This window comes from Amblyomma maculatum, chromosome 5 (genome assembly GCF_055883805.1).
Source record: "Amblyomma maculatum isolate TAMU_Amacu chromosome 5, ASM5588380v1, whole genome shotgun sequence".
In the NCBI taxonomy this organism is placed as follows: domain Eukaryota; kingdom Metazoa; phylum Arthropoda; class Arachnida; order Ixodida; family Ixodidae; genus Amblyomma; species Amblyomma maculatum.
The window spans coordinates 125,878,076-125,893,731 of record NC_139348.1 but is presented as its reverse complement, the minus strand read 5'-3'; the positions used below and the strand labels follow the sequence as shown (position 1 = coordinate 125,893,731).

General features: G+C 43.0%; 1 protein-coding gene across 1 annotated transcript in view; it reads left to right on the top strand.

Annotated features, from left to right (window-relative positions):
* LOC146189453 (guanylate cyclase 32E-like) overlaps nt 1–15,656 on the top strand; it is a 102,652-nt gene that overhangs the window by 45,419 nt on the left and 41,577 nt on the right. The window contains exon 5 of the mRNA XM_084605275.1: nt 3,284–3,436. Coding sequence (XP_084461401.1) covers nt 3,284–3,436 — 153 coding nt within the window. The remainder of the gene's footprint in view (nt 1–3,283; nt 3,437–15,656) is intronic.

Here is a 15,656-nt window from a genome sequence, read left to right as displayed (position 1 = left end):
ACATTCTGAAGCACGTAAAACCTTATCCCGTAAGCAGTTATTAAATTTTCAAGCTAACAAGGACAAAGCGCTGGAGTCGCAAATAACTCAATGAACGTCAAAAAAATACGCTATGATAGCGTAGCCCTAACAACGTAATACATTGGGAGGAGCGGTTTTAAATATTTTTAATGACGTCACCAATGCACTTCCTGATCCGTTGGCATGTAAAGCTTTCCGATGAGTGTCATGAGCCTAGTAAGGAGATGCGGAAAGTGTTGACGGTGTTGGTAGAGTGCAGGACTTGCCTGGCGAGCTTTTCGTACCCAATCTTTACCAGGAAAAAAAAAATTATATTGCCGCTGTAAACGTAAATCTCGTGAACTTATTAAGCCTGGAGGAACACACTCGGTAGTAAAGAAACCTAGGTAGTGATGTTAATAACGGAGCAAGATCGCGTTTATAGCTCTGCTCAGCGAGAAACGCAGTAAATGGTCTCTCAAAAGAAAATGATAAAAAACAAAGATCTTAATGCAGTGAAGTGGGTCAAGTGATTTAGACCACGTAAACAGGAAGTAGTAAAGTAGTGAACAAGCTGGACTTATGTTCCACGCCAGCTGATTCGCAATGAACGACAACAACTATGGAGGAGGAGTTTTGAATGCTCTGGACCTGGCTCGTGATATTATGCTAGCCAGAATGAGGGATTAGCCACTTAGCTGGACAAGAAATAAAACACAATTTTGCTGACGTTCCGTTATCCAGCTGTGTTTTGCTTTCTCTCCACATTAATCGGTAAATAGCGTTTGTAAAAAATTATTTCCCAAAACGTTGTTATGAAATAAAGTGCAATAACAGATTTTTCACGCAATTGGTGGCAATATAACCATTTACATTTACAGGTAAACGCTTACTAAACATGCCATCTCTCTCTCTCTAGTTTAAAGCTCCCGAGTTGAGGAATAGGCTGAAGATAATAAAAACTTTATTTTCTTCAGGAAAAAAAGAATTATTACAGCTGGCTGAGCACAATAACTTCTAATCACATCGCAACTCGAGAATAACCAACATCGTAAAAACAAACATTTTACTTTTTGTCGGTCCTGTTCGAAGTAACACGCATTAAGTTCAGATTAAAACCACGCTACTGAATGTCCAAAGGAAACTTCTACGATTTATTAGTGTTAGAATGTCTTGCTTTTTGATACTGATTTGAGACCCTTACGAAATCGCACACTTCGCCATATTTATTTCATACGTATTCTGATTCGTGTTTCTGCGTTCAGTGTTTATTCTAAGAAACATTTTTGATGTCTTAAGCTAAGGTACAACTTTGTGCAAAAATATTGGAAACCGAGATTGACGCTTTACATAAAACGTAATCGTCATCCATAGGGAATTCGTTGTTTCAAGCAGGTTCCCTTTTATAAGGGCGATAAGGAACGCGAAAAAACTTTTGTCCAAAGCAATTGCGGACAAGGTTGCGGCTGTACAGCCACCTTGCTGAAAATATACATCCTCTTGTTTTGACCATATATACAAGAAATGCTGTTCGAATGTCTATGCATCGTTTTATCTTATAGGAGCCAACCTGTCTGTCTGTGCTTAAATGAAAGCTTTCTCCGCACTTATAAGCGGCATTGAATTTCGTGCAGTGAGGATGTGTCTCTCATCCACTTTTTCATTATTAGGGGTTGCGCGTAATGCTGCGTTTCGAGGTGGTTCAGTTTTATGAAAGTGCGGGGAAAGCTGAAGATAGTTTTCATAACCATTTCATATATTTTATTTTGAACATTTGAAACAGTTTTTTCACTTCAAAAGCTAACGTCTTACTTTACAAATTAGAAATTGCAGATATAAGATATACAAGCCGATTACAGGACAGAGTGAAGGCGGGCTCAAATAAGTTTTATTATTGTTAAAACCTGTGCTTGTTGGTAACGGTTTAGTGGAATAACTTTTTTTTAGGAGTTTAAAATTATACACAAAAAAAACTTTAGGCGTTTTTAAGAGGCGCTCTGATGGGCTTCAGTTCACTCATGCGCTCCCGGTGGAAGGAAGTATCCAGGTTTTAGAATTGTGAATCGGCATCACGGACGAGCGCACAGGTTGGATCTAGCAGGCACAATCTAAAAAAAGAGGTTCTAAATCGCTACACCGCTAACCTCTTCGAATACCTAAGCGCAACTGGACTTCACTCCTTCCTTTAACTTTCTATCTCCTACATTTCATTCCCCCTTTCTCAACTTATGCCTCGTGGCAAATGTTTCGAAAAAAAAAAAAACTATGCTTCGGCTCATTCGAAATTAGTGAAACGTGGCATAATGAAGAACAGCCCACTTGGGGTTTTGCGAAACTCATGGCCGCGTAACATAGAATGCGGTCTTGCAGCGCAAGCAAACCTTGCAAACCCTCATGAAGCTGCGAATGTGATAGTAGACGTGTTGATAAGGCAGCTGAATTACAACCTTGATGATGCCAAGTCGAAGGCATCTGAAGAAAAGGAGAAGCGTCGGGTCGCGATATTTTATATCCATCTTTTATTCCACCTCCTCAAGGAAATGGCGCAGAAGTTTTGCCGGAGGTTACAGTTTACGTCACAAAATTAGTTTGGTGCTTTCTTACTGCAGTCACAGGAAAGCACGAAGCCGTGTTGCCGGAAAAAAGCACTAATTACGTTTGTGACGTGCAGAACAGGCATTATGTACACCATGCCACTTACCGGGTAGCAAAGTTTATATATAGGCAAAAGAGAAAGGACTGTGAATGACCGCACAAGAGAACATCGCAGGGCTATTCTATCACTGACAGGAAGACCTTAATTGTTAAAACATTTTAACAGTTGCGAAGGCTCCCACCCAGTATGCGATGCACGTTGGACTCGATAAAAAAAGCGGGAGTACTTGGAGCTTAAAATTCACGAGGCGGGCGACATGGGTGTCAGCACCACCACTTCCCCCTGGTGTTGGCAGCGGAAGAAATTGGTTATGTGCCCAGTAGCATGCAATGCAGGAGGAGAGATGGCGCCACGAGACACGATGTGAATGACGAGGCACCTGCGTGTGCCCCAATGAAAGCTATATATGTTCATATATGTGCCGAGTAAAACCTAGCTGAAGCCTAGCGGGGGCCCCTGGTGTGCCCCATATGTTTGTGTCTGTTTGTAAACAGCTAAGAAAAGGATTCCAGCAAGGATTTATGTATATACATAGTGCAACGGTGACCATATGCGTCCCGATAGGTCTCGCCGAAAGGTCAGGCCCGTTGTGCAGTATTTGTGTTTATTGTTGTACCTGCAATGCAGTGTACGTTCTTCTGGCGGAGACCGGCGTACTGGTGGACTTCGTGCGCCTCATGCACCACGCGGGACTGCTGGAAGGAGGGGAGTACGTCATCGTGTCAGTCGAGGAGGAAGACACCTACGACCGCCGCAACAAATACCAGTACATGAAGAAAGGTAAGTGAAAATTGCAGCGGCTTAGCTCACTTAAGCCTGGTTATTCAACTCCAAGCGTGTTAGGATTGGTCAAGCCGTATTTCTAAGCCAGGTTCGACTGATATGGGCAACCTAGTTTATAGAGCGTAAACTCGATTAAGTATTTCCGAGCACAGTTTGTTGTGGTTTAGCTCCTACGTGTGTACAGAGGGGAAACTCGATTAAGCATGGCCAGATGTTTGTCATGATTTAACTCATCCATGACTATCTACGAACGTGAAAGAAACGCTACCGAACCCCTGGTTCCAGTGCTCGATCCCTGCATGGTTCGCAGATATCCATGCAGCCGGTTCTAGGCGGGTCTAGGCGGCACGAAGGCGTCGAGGACATCTTGAAGGGAGAGGTCACGGGAGGGGAGGTACATGGGAGGGGGTGGTGGTGGAGGGAAAGGGTAGACAGGGAACTTGAAAACTATGTGGCATTGTGCCAGGCAATGTGTATGCTTGTGGAGTTAGGTACCGATACGAATAACATTTGCCAGGTGTGTGAGGAACAAGAATCAGCAGCAGGTGTGCGAAGTAGAAGCAACGCAGCGGTCGAGGAATAAGCGAGACCCGTCGTCGCTGCGCACCGTACGTGCGAAGAAAAAGCATGGTGAGTTCCCCGCGCCGTCTTTGACGCCAAGGTCATGGGGCGTGTGCACTGAGAAACTCTTTAGACTAGGCCGGTGAAGATTCGCTTCAGTAACCCCACAGCGACAGCACGCCACAGAAGCGGAGCTGTGATGGACGTCGGGTGCACGCTTAGCTAGTAGTTAGCGCCGGAATATACACAAGTACTGCGTATACTGAGAACTATGTGGTGGCATGCCAACAGGTAACAACTAGTTCGGCCACGTGTTTACTTCGTATTCGATTTGCTTTTCCTTCACTAGGGCACATCTCGTTGACATGGGCGCCACTCTATGCAACACTGGACGAAGCATCAATGCACACCACAAAAATGTAAAGAAACAGAAAGCAACTAGAAAATGACGATAACAAAACGCTCATTCGGTGATCGTCGCAACCAAAAAGACCGCTTTTGTCACCGCTGAAGAGGAAGGTAGAGATTTTTCTGCCTCTTACGGGAATGTTTGTTGAAATTTCGAATAGTTAGCTTGTAATCAAGGTTTGCGTACAATTTAGGTTTGACTTGAAAAACGTCCTATCTTCTTGGCAGTGGGTTCGAAAATTTGTTCCACACGGCGATCGGTAAATAGCGCTACAGTAGAAATATAGATATTTCACGTACCAAATTCGCTCAGGTGACGGAGGTCATCGCAGGAAAGGACACGAAATATTTTCTATTACCTGGGGCTGTTTAACATGCACTGAAGTTGCATAGCAATAAACTGCCTTAAAACTTCTGAGTTAGCCTCTTCCTATGGCCGTCTGCACAGCTTCTACCTTACTGTCTAAGAAATTTGAATCAAATATTTTTGTATCAAAAACAGCAGGCCGGAAAAAGCGTGATGATCTGGACCGGGAATGAGGGAAACCTGAACCTTGTCTAACTGAAATATAGCTTAGGTTTCCGGCGTACTTCTTATGGTCAATCTTCCTGTCTCGCAGACGGCTGTGCAATACGATCATCCGTTTGACCATTCCGTAAAGCGCTTTAACCATTGAGCCACCACGGCGGGTTACAGTAACGAAATGTGGCGGCTTTAGAAGAAAATGAAAAAGAAGCGTAAAATTGAATGTAAAAATGCTGTAATATATATGATATTTATTCATCGTAAACATGCAATATTAACTAAATGCACAACTTCCGAAGCCAACTTTTGGACGTGGGGAAATCGGCTATATGTCTGGGAAAAATTGGTGCACGCATTATTAGAATATAGAGAGCGTATGACAAATAAAACTAACTGAAGATCCACAAGTCGGCGGCTAGCCGATATAAACAAACCCCTTGTTTTTGCTCATTCTGCTTCTCTTCAGGGCCAGTCAAGCTCATTTTGAACTCTATATACTGCATACACAAAAAACAGGCACCAGTGGTCACGACTATAAAACTTCGGAGTGAGCATTATTTTGATCATCTGTCCAGTGTCTACCTTACTGCCTGAAAAATTCGAATCGAATATTTGTGATGAAAAATAGCAGGCCGTAAAAAGCTTGGAATCAGGGAAAGCTGAACCTTGTTTACATGAAATATATCTGAGGTACCCGAAACAGCTGTTATGGTCAAAGTTCCTCTCTCGTAGACTGCTAAGCTTTCGTAGATTTTGTTTTATTTGGTTAGGTTCTGTGACCCCTTCAACGCATCATTTTAGTCGAACATTTATCTGGGGAATTGGGGTATTTCCGGCATTGTACTTTAGTAGTTGTGCACCGAAAGCCGTGTTTTGTTTGGCATTGTTTGCAGACGTCTTTCAATGAAACTAAAACTACAGTGGTTTAAGCTCAGTCATAACAGGATATACGTAGCGAATGATTAGGGTTTGGCTCGGGGTTGAACTTAGTTATTCGCTGTTAGGCTGCGCCGTATAAGCCATAAAAGCACTTTTGCGGTTTATACTTGTGTAAAACACGTGTTTATTCAATGATATGGAAACGAAGATCGACCAGCGGTTCTTAAAGTAGTTTGCCCCCATCTCAGTTTTACATGCACGAAATGGTCTTCCCCTGGTACGCAAGATTAATGGCGGTTTCCTGTTGAGCAGTGTAAACATGAGAATCCAATAGGAAATCAATATGGAACTTCACCTTCATAGACTCTCTGAGCTTAAACTTCTTGTTGGACTGTTGAATGGTCTTTTTGTAGTTCGGCAGCGACTTGGCGTATTTTCCAATCCGACACTTGGCGCCACCGCTCATCAAGATATTCTTCCCGCTTATCAGATGTCTCCGATACTCGCATAGCCTTCCTATTTTAGCTTTCGCTACAAAACGCATTGTACGCGCAATCACTTTAAGAATCACTTTAAAATCTAATCTTCAAAGGAGGTGCTACTAAATATCAGTGCAAATTACCTTGAAATCAAGATAGAGCACCTTCGGCGCGCCATTAGGTAATGTGGCTGAATGCCCCTCGACACTTCAGGGTATTTATCACATCGCGGCGACCATTCTGTGTAAACGAGACACATAATGCTGGTTTCAATCAGTCAGATCAAATGTTCTATTTAGCGTGAACCAAACAAAAGTGAACCACACAGTGCCTCAAAAGAGTGTTCGGCACTCCCTCTAGCTCAATTCCCTCTTCACAAACGTCTAACGAACAGCCGGGGACACTGGGGGTGATTTGAAACCATTTAAAAGGGGGAATATGTTTCTCAGAAGCAACGATCACGTGTTGACCATGTGGGTGTGCCAAGTTTTGCGACCGTCTGAACTTCGGAAACACTGCGGGTGCTTTCTTGATAGCCCTCATACATACTAGGACCGTGTATGAATCCGGACTACCACCACCCATTTTCTAACCTAGTTGGTAGATCGAAAACGCTGTATTGATTTAGGCGAACTGGTTCCCTCCACTCTCCGTATTTACGCATGCGCCAGGAAGCCCAGAGTAAACATTTCGGAGCAATCCTGGCTTCCCAACATCAAACTCGTGTTCCAACAACAGGGTTTCTTTTTTATTGCCATAAAACCGTAATAATTCGGCGTATAGTAGAGTGTTTTTGTTCGTACCGAGGGTCGCTGACTGGCTTCATTGGTTTCGCTGAATCAAAACGCTACACGTCTTGCTCGAATGCGTGGGAGACGAAGAAATAATAGGAAATGTGGGATTCCAGCCTGGTGTTACGAATTATAGGAGGTTACAAGCCCTGCCGTCTATACCCATGAGCAAGGAAGCATTTTTTTGCTCATGGCTAGAGATAGGAGGGCTTGGTGAAAAAGCGGAAATTAAAAAAAAAAACACGTTTTTTCTTTCGTCTTTTTTATCCTGGAGGTATACAAAACAGAAAAAACAAAAACAAATTGTAATACCAATAAAATGAAACATAAAAATATGTTCAATTTCTTGACACTGACACACGACTGCTTATAAATAGGGCAGGACGCTTTGAAGGTTGCAGGAAACTATTTTTTTGCCGCCGTTATGTAGTTTTGATTGCACAAATTAAGTTTAGTTCGTGATAAGGGTTTAATCTGGATTTTGTTTTTCGCTCTTCTCTTAGCTTCGAAATGTAAACATATTAAATGTAGTTTTGTTTTGCTTATTTATATTTCGAATACAGTACGAAGAGAAGCTAGTTTGCCGTAGTATAATAGGCGAAAAGGTTTCGCTCGGTTGCAAATGACAGTGCATCAGCGGCGACACCACCGTTGCGGAGGCTGGCCGATGTCATGCATCGCAGCGCTGTTCATAGTAAGTCATGGTGCTGTGCTGTGACGTCATTAGTATTCGCTGATATGGTTCCCAGCTTCATATGTCATTTATTGGGGTGCTATCGCTAGGTCTCTATCGGGAGAAAGAGCCTTTAACAATTATTAGAAAGCCGTATAATGTACGAGCATATGTGAAGGGTTTGTTGTGTCCAGTACTTTGCGTATGTGACCTCACTTACAGAATGAACCCTAACATGCTTTTTATAGCGCCATAATTTATTGCCCCTTTGAGGAATAACTTCAAATTGGCAGGTTACCAGGAAAATCAAAAAATCAAAAATGAATCTCAACATGAACAGATTGGAACAATGTATTTGGAAGCGCAACAGCAAAATTGCCAATACTTATTTCCATGTCACTGATTTAACGAAAAATGCGATGAACTGTATGCTCTCCAAGAAACATCCCAGGAAAATATACACAACTCGTAGTTCACGTAGTAGACTTGAACAAACTAAAGAGAACACTCGCAAAAATAGCCTGCATTTTTTATCACAAATTTTCATAAGAAAAAAGTGATGACCTTTCACCTATCAAGATTTCACAAAATGAAAAGGCACCCGTTGATTTCAATGGACTAAATTATAGCTTAAAGATTTTGATAAGTGTCCACAGTTTATTTCCGCAAGGTGGATTAGAAAGGAAATTATTAAACATTGAACTGCACATAAAAATTCACGTGAAAGGAAAAGCAAAATTACGAATAAGCATGAGTAAACATAGAAGAGGAGCATACAGAAATGCGGCCTTTACATATGGCCGCATGTTTGATGTAAGGAAAAATGAGCTTATTATTAAAGCTCATAAGTATAAAAAAAGTACAGTTGAACGTAATTATACAAAAGGCTAGAACGACCAACAAGAACTAAGAAGGACAAAGAACGTGGGCAGACCTTATTCCCACATGACCGATTGCCGAAAAAACAAAAACTCGAGATAAATCATATTTTGTGGATTGTAGTCTGTGGATTAGACGTTTCGAAGAGCTGAACTTTCACGTATGCGGGCTATGTTTATGTGCGGACGACACATCATTTAATTTTTGGTATCGTTTGTCAGACGCGGAAAACCTACTAATGACCTAAAACCTAAAACCTAAAAGGACGAGCGCTGTTTTGTAACACACGAAAACGAGCTCTTTGTATAAGAAATATAATGTAATAGAAAAAAGGTAACGTGCCCTGAGTTTGCGCCTAGGAAGTTTTACAGGGCTAAAAGCATAGCGAGATCAGCTCTGATATGGAATCAACTTCGTTATGCAAGCGAATGCTGTCGCGGTAGAGCAGAGTGGCTGCCTTCGAGTGCTTGTATTTGAGAGGACATGGGCACAACGTAATTATTAAACATAAATGACAAATACTGGCACGCATAAATGTAGATGTAGCGCCAGACCTGGCGTTTTCAGAGGGGTATCAATACCTTTGAAAATAAGAGCCTCCTTGGCAGCGTTCAGCCCCGAGGAAAATAATTCTGACGAGTTCTAGGACTGAAGTAAATGCGATATAATAAAGGACAGCGTTTTTACTTTTTAAAAAATTTATTGCTTGCTCTCTCTTTGCATATTTCTTGCTCATAATATCAAACAAAGGCTGTTCTCAACCGAAGTTCGACCCTGCGGCCCATACAGAGGGGCGGACTATCAAAGGCAAAAACCTCAATTTTAGCCAGAATGTGCTCTTGCGGACTAGACACCTGGTGCAGACTGTAGTCTGGAACTTGCGGTAGACTGGACATGAAATAACATTTTATTAAAGAAAGAAATCGCGACTCAAGAATATATGAGGCGAATAAAAAGGCGATCGTGAAAAGTAGGCATGGCCAGAAAACCAAAACTTTGTTCCCTCGCACTATTCTGAATAACTGCTGCGTGTCATCAGAGGCAGCGGTACTGTGCCGGAGCACCCGGGTTCGAACCCGACCTCGGCGGCTGCGTTTCGATGGAGGCGAAACGAAGAGGTGCCCCGCCGGGGTGGTGCAGTGGTAAGACGCCCGACTACTGTGCCGGAGTTCCCGGGATCGAATCCCGGCCTCGGCGGCTGCGTTTCGATGGAGGCGAAACGAAGTGGCGTCCGTGTGCTGTGCGATGTCAGCGCACGTTAAAGATCCCCAGGTGGTCGAAATTACTCCGTAGCCCTCCACTACGACCCCCCTTTCTCTCTATCCACTTTCACTCCCACCTTCATCCCTTCCCTTACGGCGCGGTTCAGGTGTCCACAGAGCAAGTGTGACAGATACTGCGCCTTTCCCTTCCTATGAACCAACCAACCAACCAACCAAACGAAGAGGCATCCGTATGCTGTCAACACCACGTAAACGAACTGGTGTTGATGCTGTGCGATGTCAGCGCACGTTAAGGATCCCCAGGTGGTCGAAATTACTTCGCAGCCCTCCACTACGGCTCCTCTTTCTTTCACTTTCAATCCCACCTTCCTTCCTTCCCTTACGGCGCATTTCAGGTGTCCACAGAGCAAGTGTAACAGATTACTGCGCCTTTCCCTTCCTATGAACCAACTATTATATAACTGAATCCTTCCACCAGCCTGCTAGTCTGGCTAAAGGGGCATGCTGTAAGAGTGGACGACGTCAATATTGATTTGATCAATATTGATGAATGTATAAATAAATTCGAGCATGACCAATTCAGTGGTGACCTCCCATCGGGATGGGGAATTATCATGAAATATTTTGGGGTTGTTAGAATTGGACCAAAATTCATGTCCAACCTAATTCGATTATGGCCAACTTAGAGATGACCTGCAAACGTACTGTGGCCACCCGCAAAGTAAGACCTCTCTGGATTCTCGAAATTTGACTTCTTCCGAATTTGTCCAAATTGGTGTCTAATCTGAGTATGGTCAGCTCAATGGTGGCTTCCAATTGTGGGTAGGCCGACACCAAAATGTGGTCCATTGGCCCCCATAATTTTATTTAATCTGAATTTGACCAATAGAAACAGCGATTAAGCAATGGTACTAAGCAACAAAGCACAGATGACCATTTTTTGACGGCTGAGAAAACCAAGGAGTCTGCAGTAACTTACACCACAGTGTCTTTAAAAGCGTCTAAAAACGTACTTCATTACTTATATGTTGCAGCCTTCGTGACGCGTTGTAAGCGTAGTACAAACTACAGATTGAAAGCTTTGCTAAGCGTGAGAAACTCGGTCTGCTCGTATCAATGTGTTAAGTTATTTTACAATGTTCTACAGTTGACCTGCAGTAAATTCAATACCTCAAGTTGAGGACAACCCAGAGGGCTATGGAACGAAAAATTATAGGGGTAACATTAAGAGATAGGAAGTGTGCAGAGTGGTTCAGATAAATAACTCAAGTTACGACATTCTAGCGCAAATTAAGAAGAAGAAATGGGCATGGGCAGGACATGTAGTGCGAAGAGAGGATAACCGATGGTCGCTGAGGGTAACAAACTGGATTTCAAGGGAAGGAAAGCGTAGCAGGGGCGGCAGAAAGTTAGGTGGGCGGATGAGGTTAAGAAGTTCGCAGGGGTCAAGTGGATGCAGCTAGCACAGAACCGGGTTAAGTGGAGAAATATGGTAGAGGCCTTCGCCTTGCAGTGGGTATAGTCAGGCTGATGATGATGCTAAATTTCGCTAGCACAGGTTATTTGTGTTCTTCTGCAATTATAATTATTTAAATATGATTCAAGGGCAGGGAAAGCTTTTAAATATTTGCTGCTCATCGGGGGTGGAGACCATTTCCGCAATTATGTGCATAATGATATGTGCGAAGATCCAATTGTTGCCTTACTAGCAAAGTGTCCCAAAGGGCTGGACTTCAAAATGCAAACAGATTTTCTATGGCAATTTAATGGTCCTCACGTTAAATCTGAAGAAATTTGGTAGTACAAAGCAGGCTTCTATCATGATAACATCTGCCTGTTAGCCGCCGATAGGAGGATAAAGAAAACGGGCATGTCGAGAGTGAATGTGCATTATGAGTGGTTGAATAATCTCTTATTATGGGCCGAAAATAACCATAAAATCGGAAAAAAAGGAAACAATTCAGGAGTGCAGGAACTGTGTCGTGCTGGTGCATTATTAAGAACTGGTAGCGTATTGATAGGGGGCAGGGTTCGAAGTGCATGCCACCGATGTCGCCATGTTTGTTCAAATCGCAGTGAATCCTAAAATAAAATATAGAAGCAACACAGCAGAATACAGCAAAGTAAGTTTTCAAACATGCGAGACGTCATATTTGAACAGAGCAAGTCGCAGGAGGGCGCCCTGTCGCCTATGCATTCTACGCCTCACTGAAGTGTGTATTGTATGCAACAGAATGGTAAACCTCCTATGAGCAGGTATCCCATTAAAACGCGATGTAATGCCGGTCGGGACTGCAGTAGAACGGGAACGTGCGGAGAGACCCATGACAGGCGACCGCCGAGGTTATCACACTGAAAGCTTGAAGGCACTTCGTCGGAATTTATCAAGGACTAGTCCACGATTTATGCCGCGGAAGTAAAAAAGAAACAGATATATAAAATGTATTTGACCTCCGGCGCGGTAGTGCGCTGTTTAGGACGCTCAACTGGTGTGCTCAAGGACGCGATGCTCAAGGACGCGAATGCAGGATGCTGCGTCCCCTTTTCGACAGAGGCGAAAAGCAAGGCGCGCGTGTTCGGGGCGATGCACGTTAAAGAACCACCATTTAGTGTAAATTTCCAGAACCCTCCACGGCGGAGTCTCTCATAGCCCGAGTCACTTTGCAAAACGTTAATCCTAATAAACCAAGCAACCAATCAATGATACTTGTGCATAAATAAGCTACGTCTGATGTTATGGGCTATTTAGCAATGGCAAAAGAAACTGAGCAGGCGGACGATCCTCGTGTGTTCATCCAGTTTCAGACTGGCTGAGGTTCAGTTCCGGTAATTTTAGACGCTGGGGATTGCGCCCGCTTCCACATAGTAATATTGTGCGAATACACCGCTTTCGTGTTGCTTCAGTAGTCACTTTGATCCCATCGGCTTCGAGCTCCGCGTATTGCTTTTACTAAGAGCAAGGTTCTTTCTTGGCAACGTTGATTATTGTGATCACGAGCGCAGAGGTCTTACTTCCTGTTTCTGCTGCTGCTGCAGTCATTGCTGTGTCCATTTTGGTTTTATCACCTTCATCTTCCTGCGTTCTTTATTTTGTATTTTCGCTTGTTGGCGTCTCTTAGTTTCTTTTTTACCGGTGCATGATATCGTCCTTTTTATTAGCAAAAACCTTCCAGCGTGTTTGCACTTGGTGCCTGTTTGTGCGTGCCTGTTTGTGCTTTCCTGTTTGTGCTTGGTGCCTGTTTATGACCATTTGTGCGCGTGTTTTATCTTTCCGCCACCTCTACTACCTCCTTCCAGCGTACGTAACTTCTTGATTCAAAGAAATACGAGTGCATGCAACCACCTAATAAGTCCAAAAGGCACATATCGTCTATCTTACTATCAGGCCGAAGGTGGTATGGTTCATGCCCAATGGGTTTGGGCTTTTCTCACGCGGAAGCACGCTCTTTGCAAGCCAGTAAAGAGTAAATGGAAAATTGCAATAGATGTACTACTTTGTCATTACCGTACGAGCTGCCGTCTTTAGCGCAGACGGGACAATAAGTTAAACTTCTGGATCCCATCTTCCAGAGAATATGTAAACAACTGATGATAGCAGCAAGTAACTACTGCTTTCAGGAGGAGAAAGTAAAATATAAATAACAGGAATGTTGTTCAGGCTATGATATAAGCCTATTTTTATCATTTGTATGCTAAAGTTTTGCATCTGTTCCAACTATTCTCATCTGAACTACGTTCTGAGCTCTCATACTGCATTTATTTTTGCGTAGCAACGTATTTGAAAGCAGTGGCGTTGCAAACAGAAGTGAGCGGTTTGTCAGCTGTATTATTATTTTCGTTTCCTCGATTATTAAAGGGAAGCCTATATTTATCTACTTAGCCCTGGTCGTTCATGAAGGCTGCTGCTTTCTTTTTCTTTTAGACCTATCACATAGTGCGAAAGTACCAAACAAGAAACGCCCTTCTCCCAATAAAGTAAAACTACCTTTTCACTAATCCTGGTTTCAAAACAGAGACCTTAGAACACCCATGATACGGTCAAAAATGATAACAAAAGAAGGAAATCAAAGTCATGTGGTAGAAAAGTACGTACCACACGAGACGCGACGACTTTAGTTCCTGTTTCAAGCGAGATTTAAAACTCGAAGCGGCTCACTGATCAGTACGGGGAAGGCTAATTGCACTTAAATAGAGATTTTGCTCCCCCGGAAGTCTGTCTCTCCAGTTTCATTAAAGCTTTTCAAAAGCCTCCCTCTTTCATCGCCCTCCACCTTTGTCCACTCACGGGAACTTGCAATGCAGAGGCCAATTAGGAAGACATGTTGTCACCGGATTCCTCGAATTTCCCGGTGTTCTCTTTTCCGCTTCCAGGCGCTGGCGCGTGTTTAGTGAATTAAAATTTCTCATGTCCACGTCAATAGCGAGCTCGTTTGCAGCGGATTATCTCCGCCCTGATTGGATTACACGCACGGCATACCCTGGTTATCAAAGCTGCAGCACTGGCACTGTTCAACATTGCTTGGAATTTTTTCACTTTGTAAAACTACCATTGAGCATTTTTTTTAGCCCATGGTCATACTTTGCTGTTCGTACTCATTGCTACTTAGAGGGGAATAGTAATCAGGAAATGGAGTTTACAAATCTATTCTGTATTACTTAGCTTTTACCTTCCGTTCTTCGCATTCCTGTCCTCTGAATTCCTTCTGCATACACAAGGTTCATAAATGTGGAGGAAACACGTCTGTCCCGCTCTTCGCATTCGTGTAGTCTGAATTCCTTCCGCATGCACAAGGTTCACAAAAGTGGAGAAAACACGTCTCCCAGCGATACACATTTTATGAATAAAGTTTTTTTTTTGGTTTTCTTGCGCCATACACTAGTGACTGTGCCATTCAAAAAGATAAACCTCTTAGAATATTTCTATAAATTTCAAATATTTTGGAATAATATTTTTATCATGATAGCGTCTACTTGGCTTACTAATTCGAGTATTGGCATCGGACAGCTCACACATATTATTACATAGTTACTTCAGTGCTCATGGAAGAGGCCAGATGTCTACCTTGTTGTTATGACAACGCTGTACGAAGACAAAAGTTGGAATTTTTGAGAACCGTTATAGCTAGAGCTTATATTTTATGCCCATTTATTATGTCAGTAAATGTAGTGATTAATCCGAAGTCGATAGTCTTCTAAATTACATTTTTCATGGAGCATCGAGAGCAGGATCAACATATAATAGAAAGCACGAGGTCATCCAGGGATTCGCCATTAGAGAGTTTTAGCTTACCGTGATCCTCCACCGCGCGTTCCACTGCACATGCCCAGATTGCATTGACGCCGATAGATGGCGCCACATACTGGATGTCGGCACATAGACCTGCCGCGTCGGGACCAATCAGCTTGTGCGCCCCGCCCACGCGCGGTAGAGTGTCACGGTGGCGGATCGCGGATCACGGTAAGATAAATCTCTCTAATGACGAAAGGGATCTAACTGCCATAAGGAAAGGATGACAAAATCAATATTTAGGCATTTAGGCATTCATTCCAAATTGAATAGGCTTTAGATGAACTTTACTGTCTTTTCCTCATTGACAAAATCAATATTTAGGCATTTAGGCATTCATTCCAAATTGAATAGGCTTTAGATAAACTTTACCGTCTTTTCCTCATCTCAAACATTTAGACCTAAACTCGTGGCTCTACTCTCCCTCTTATTTGCAAGGACATGAAATAATTTCGTATTCTTACACTGGTATGTTATGTGCTTAGGAGTATAACTAATCAATAAGCGGAAG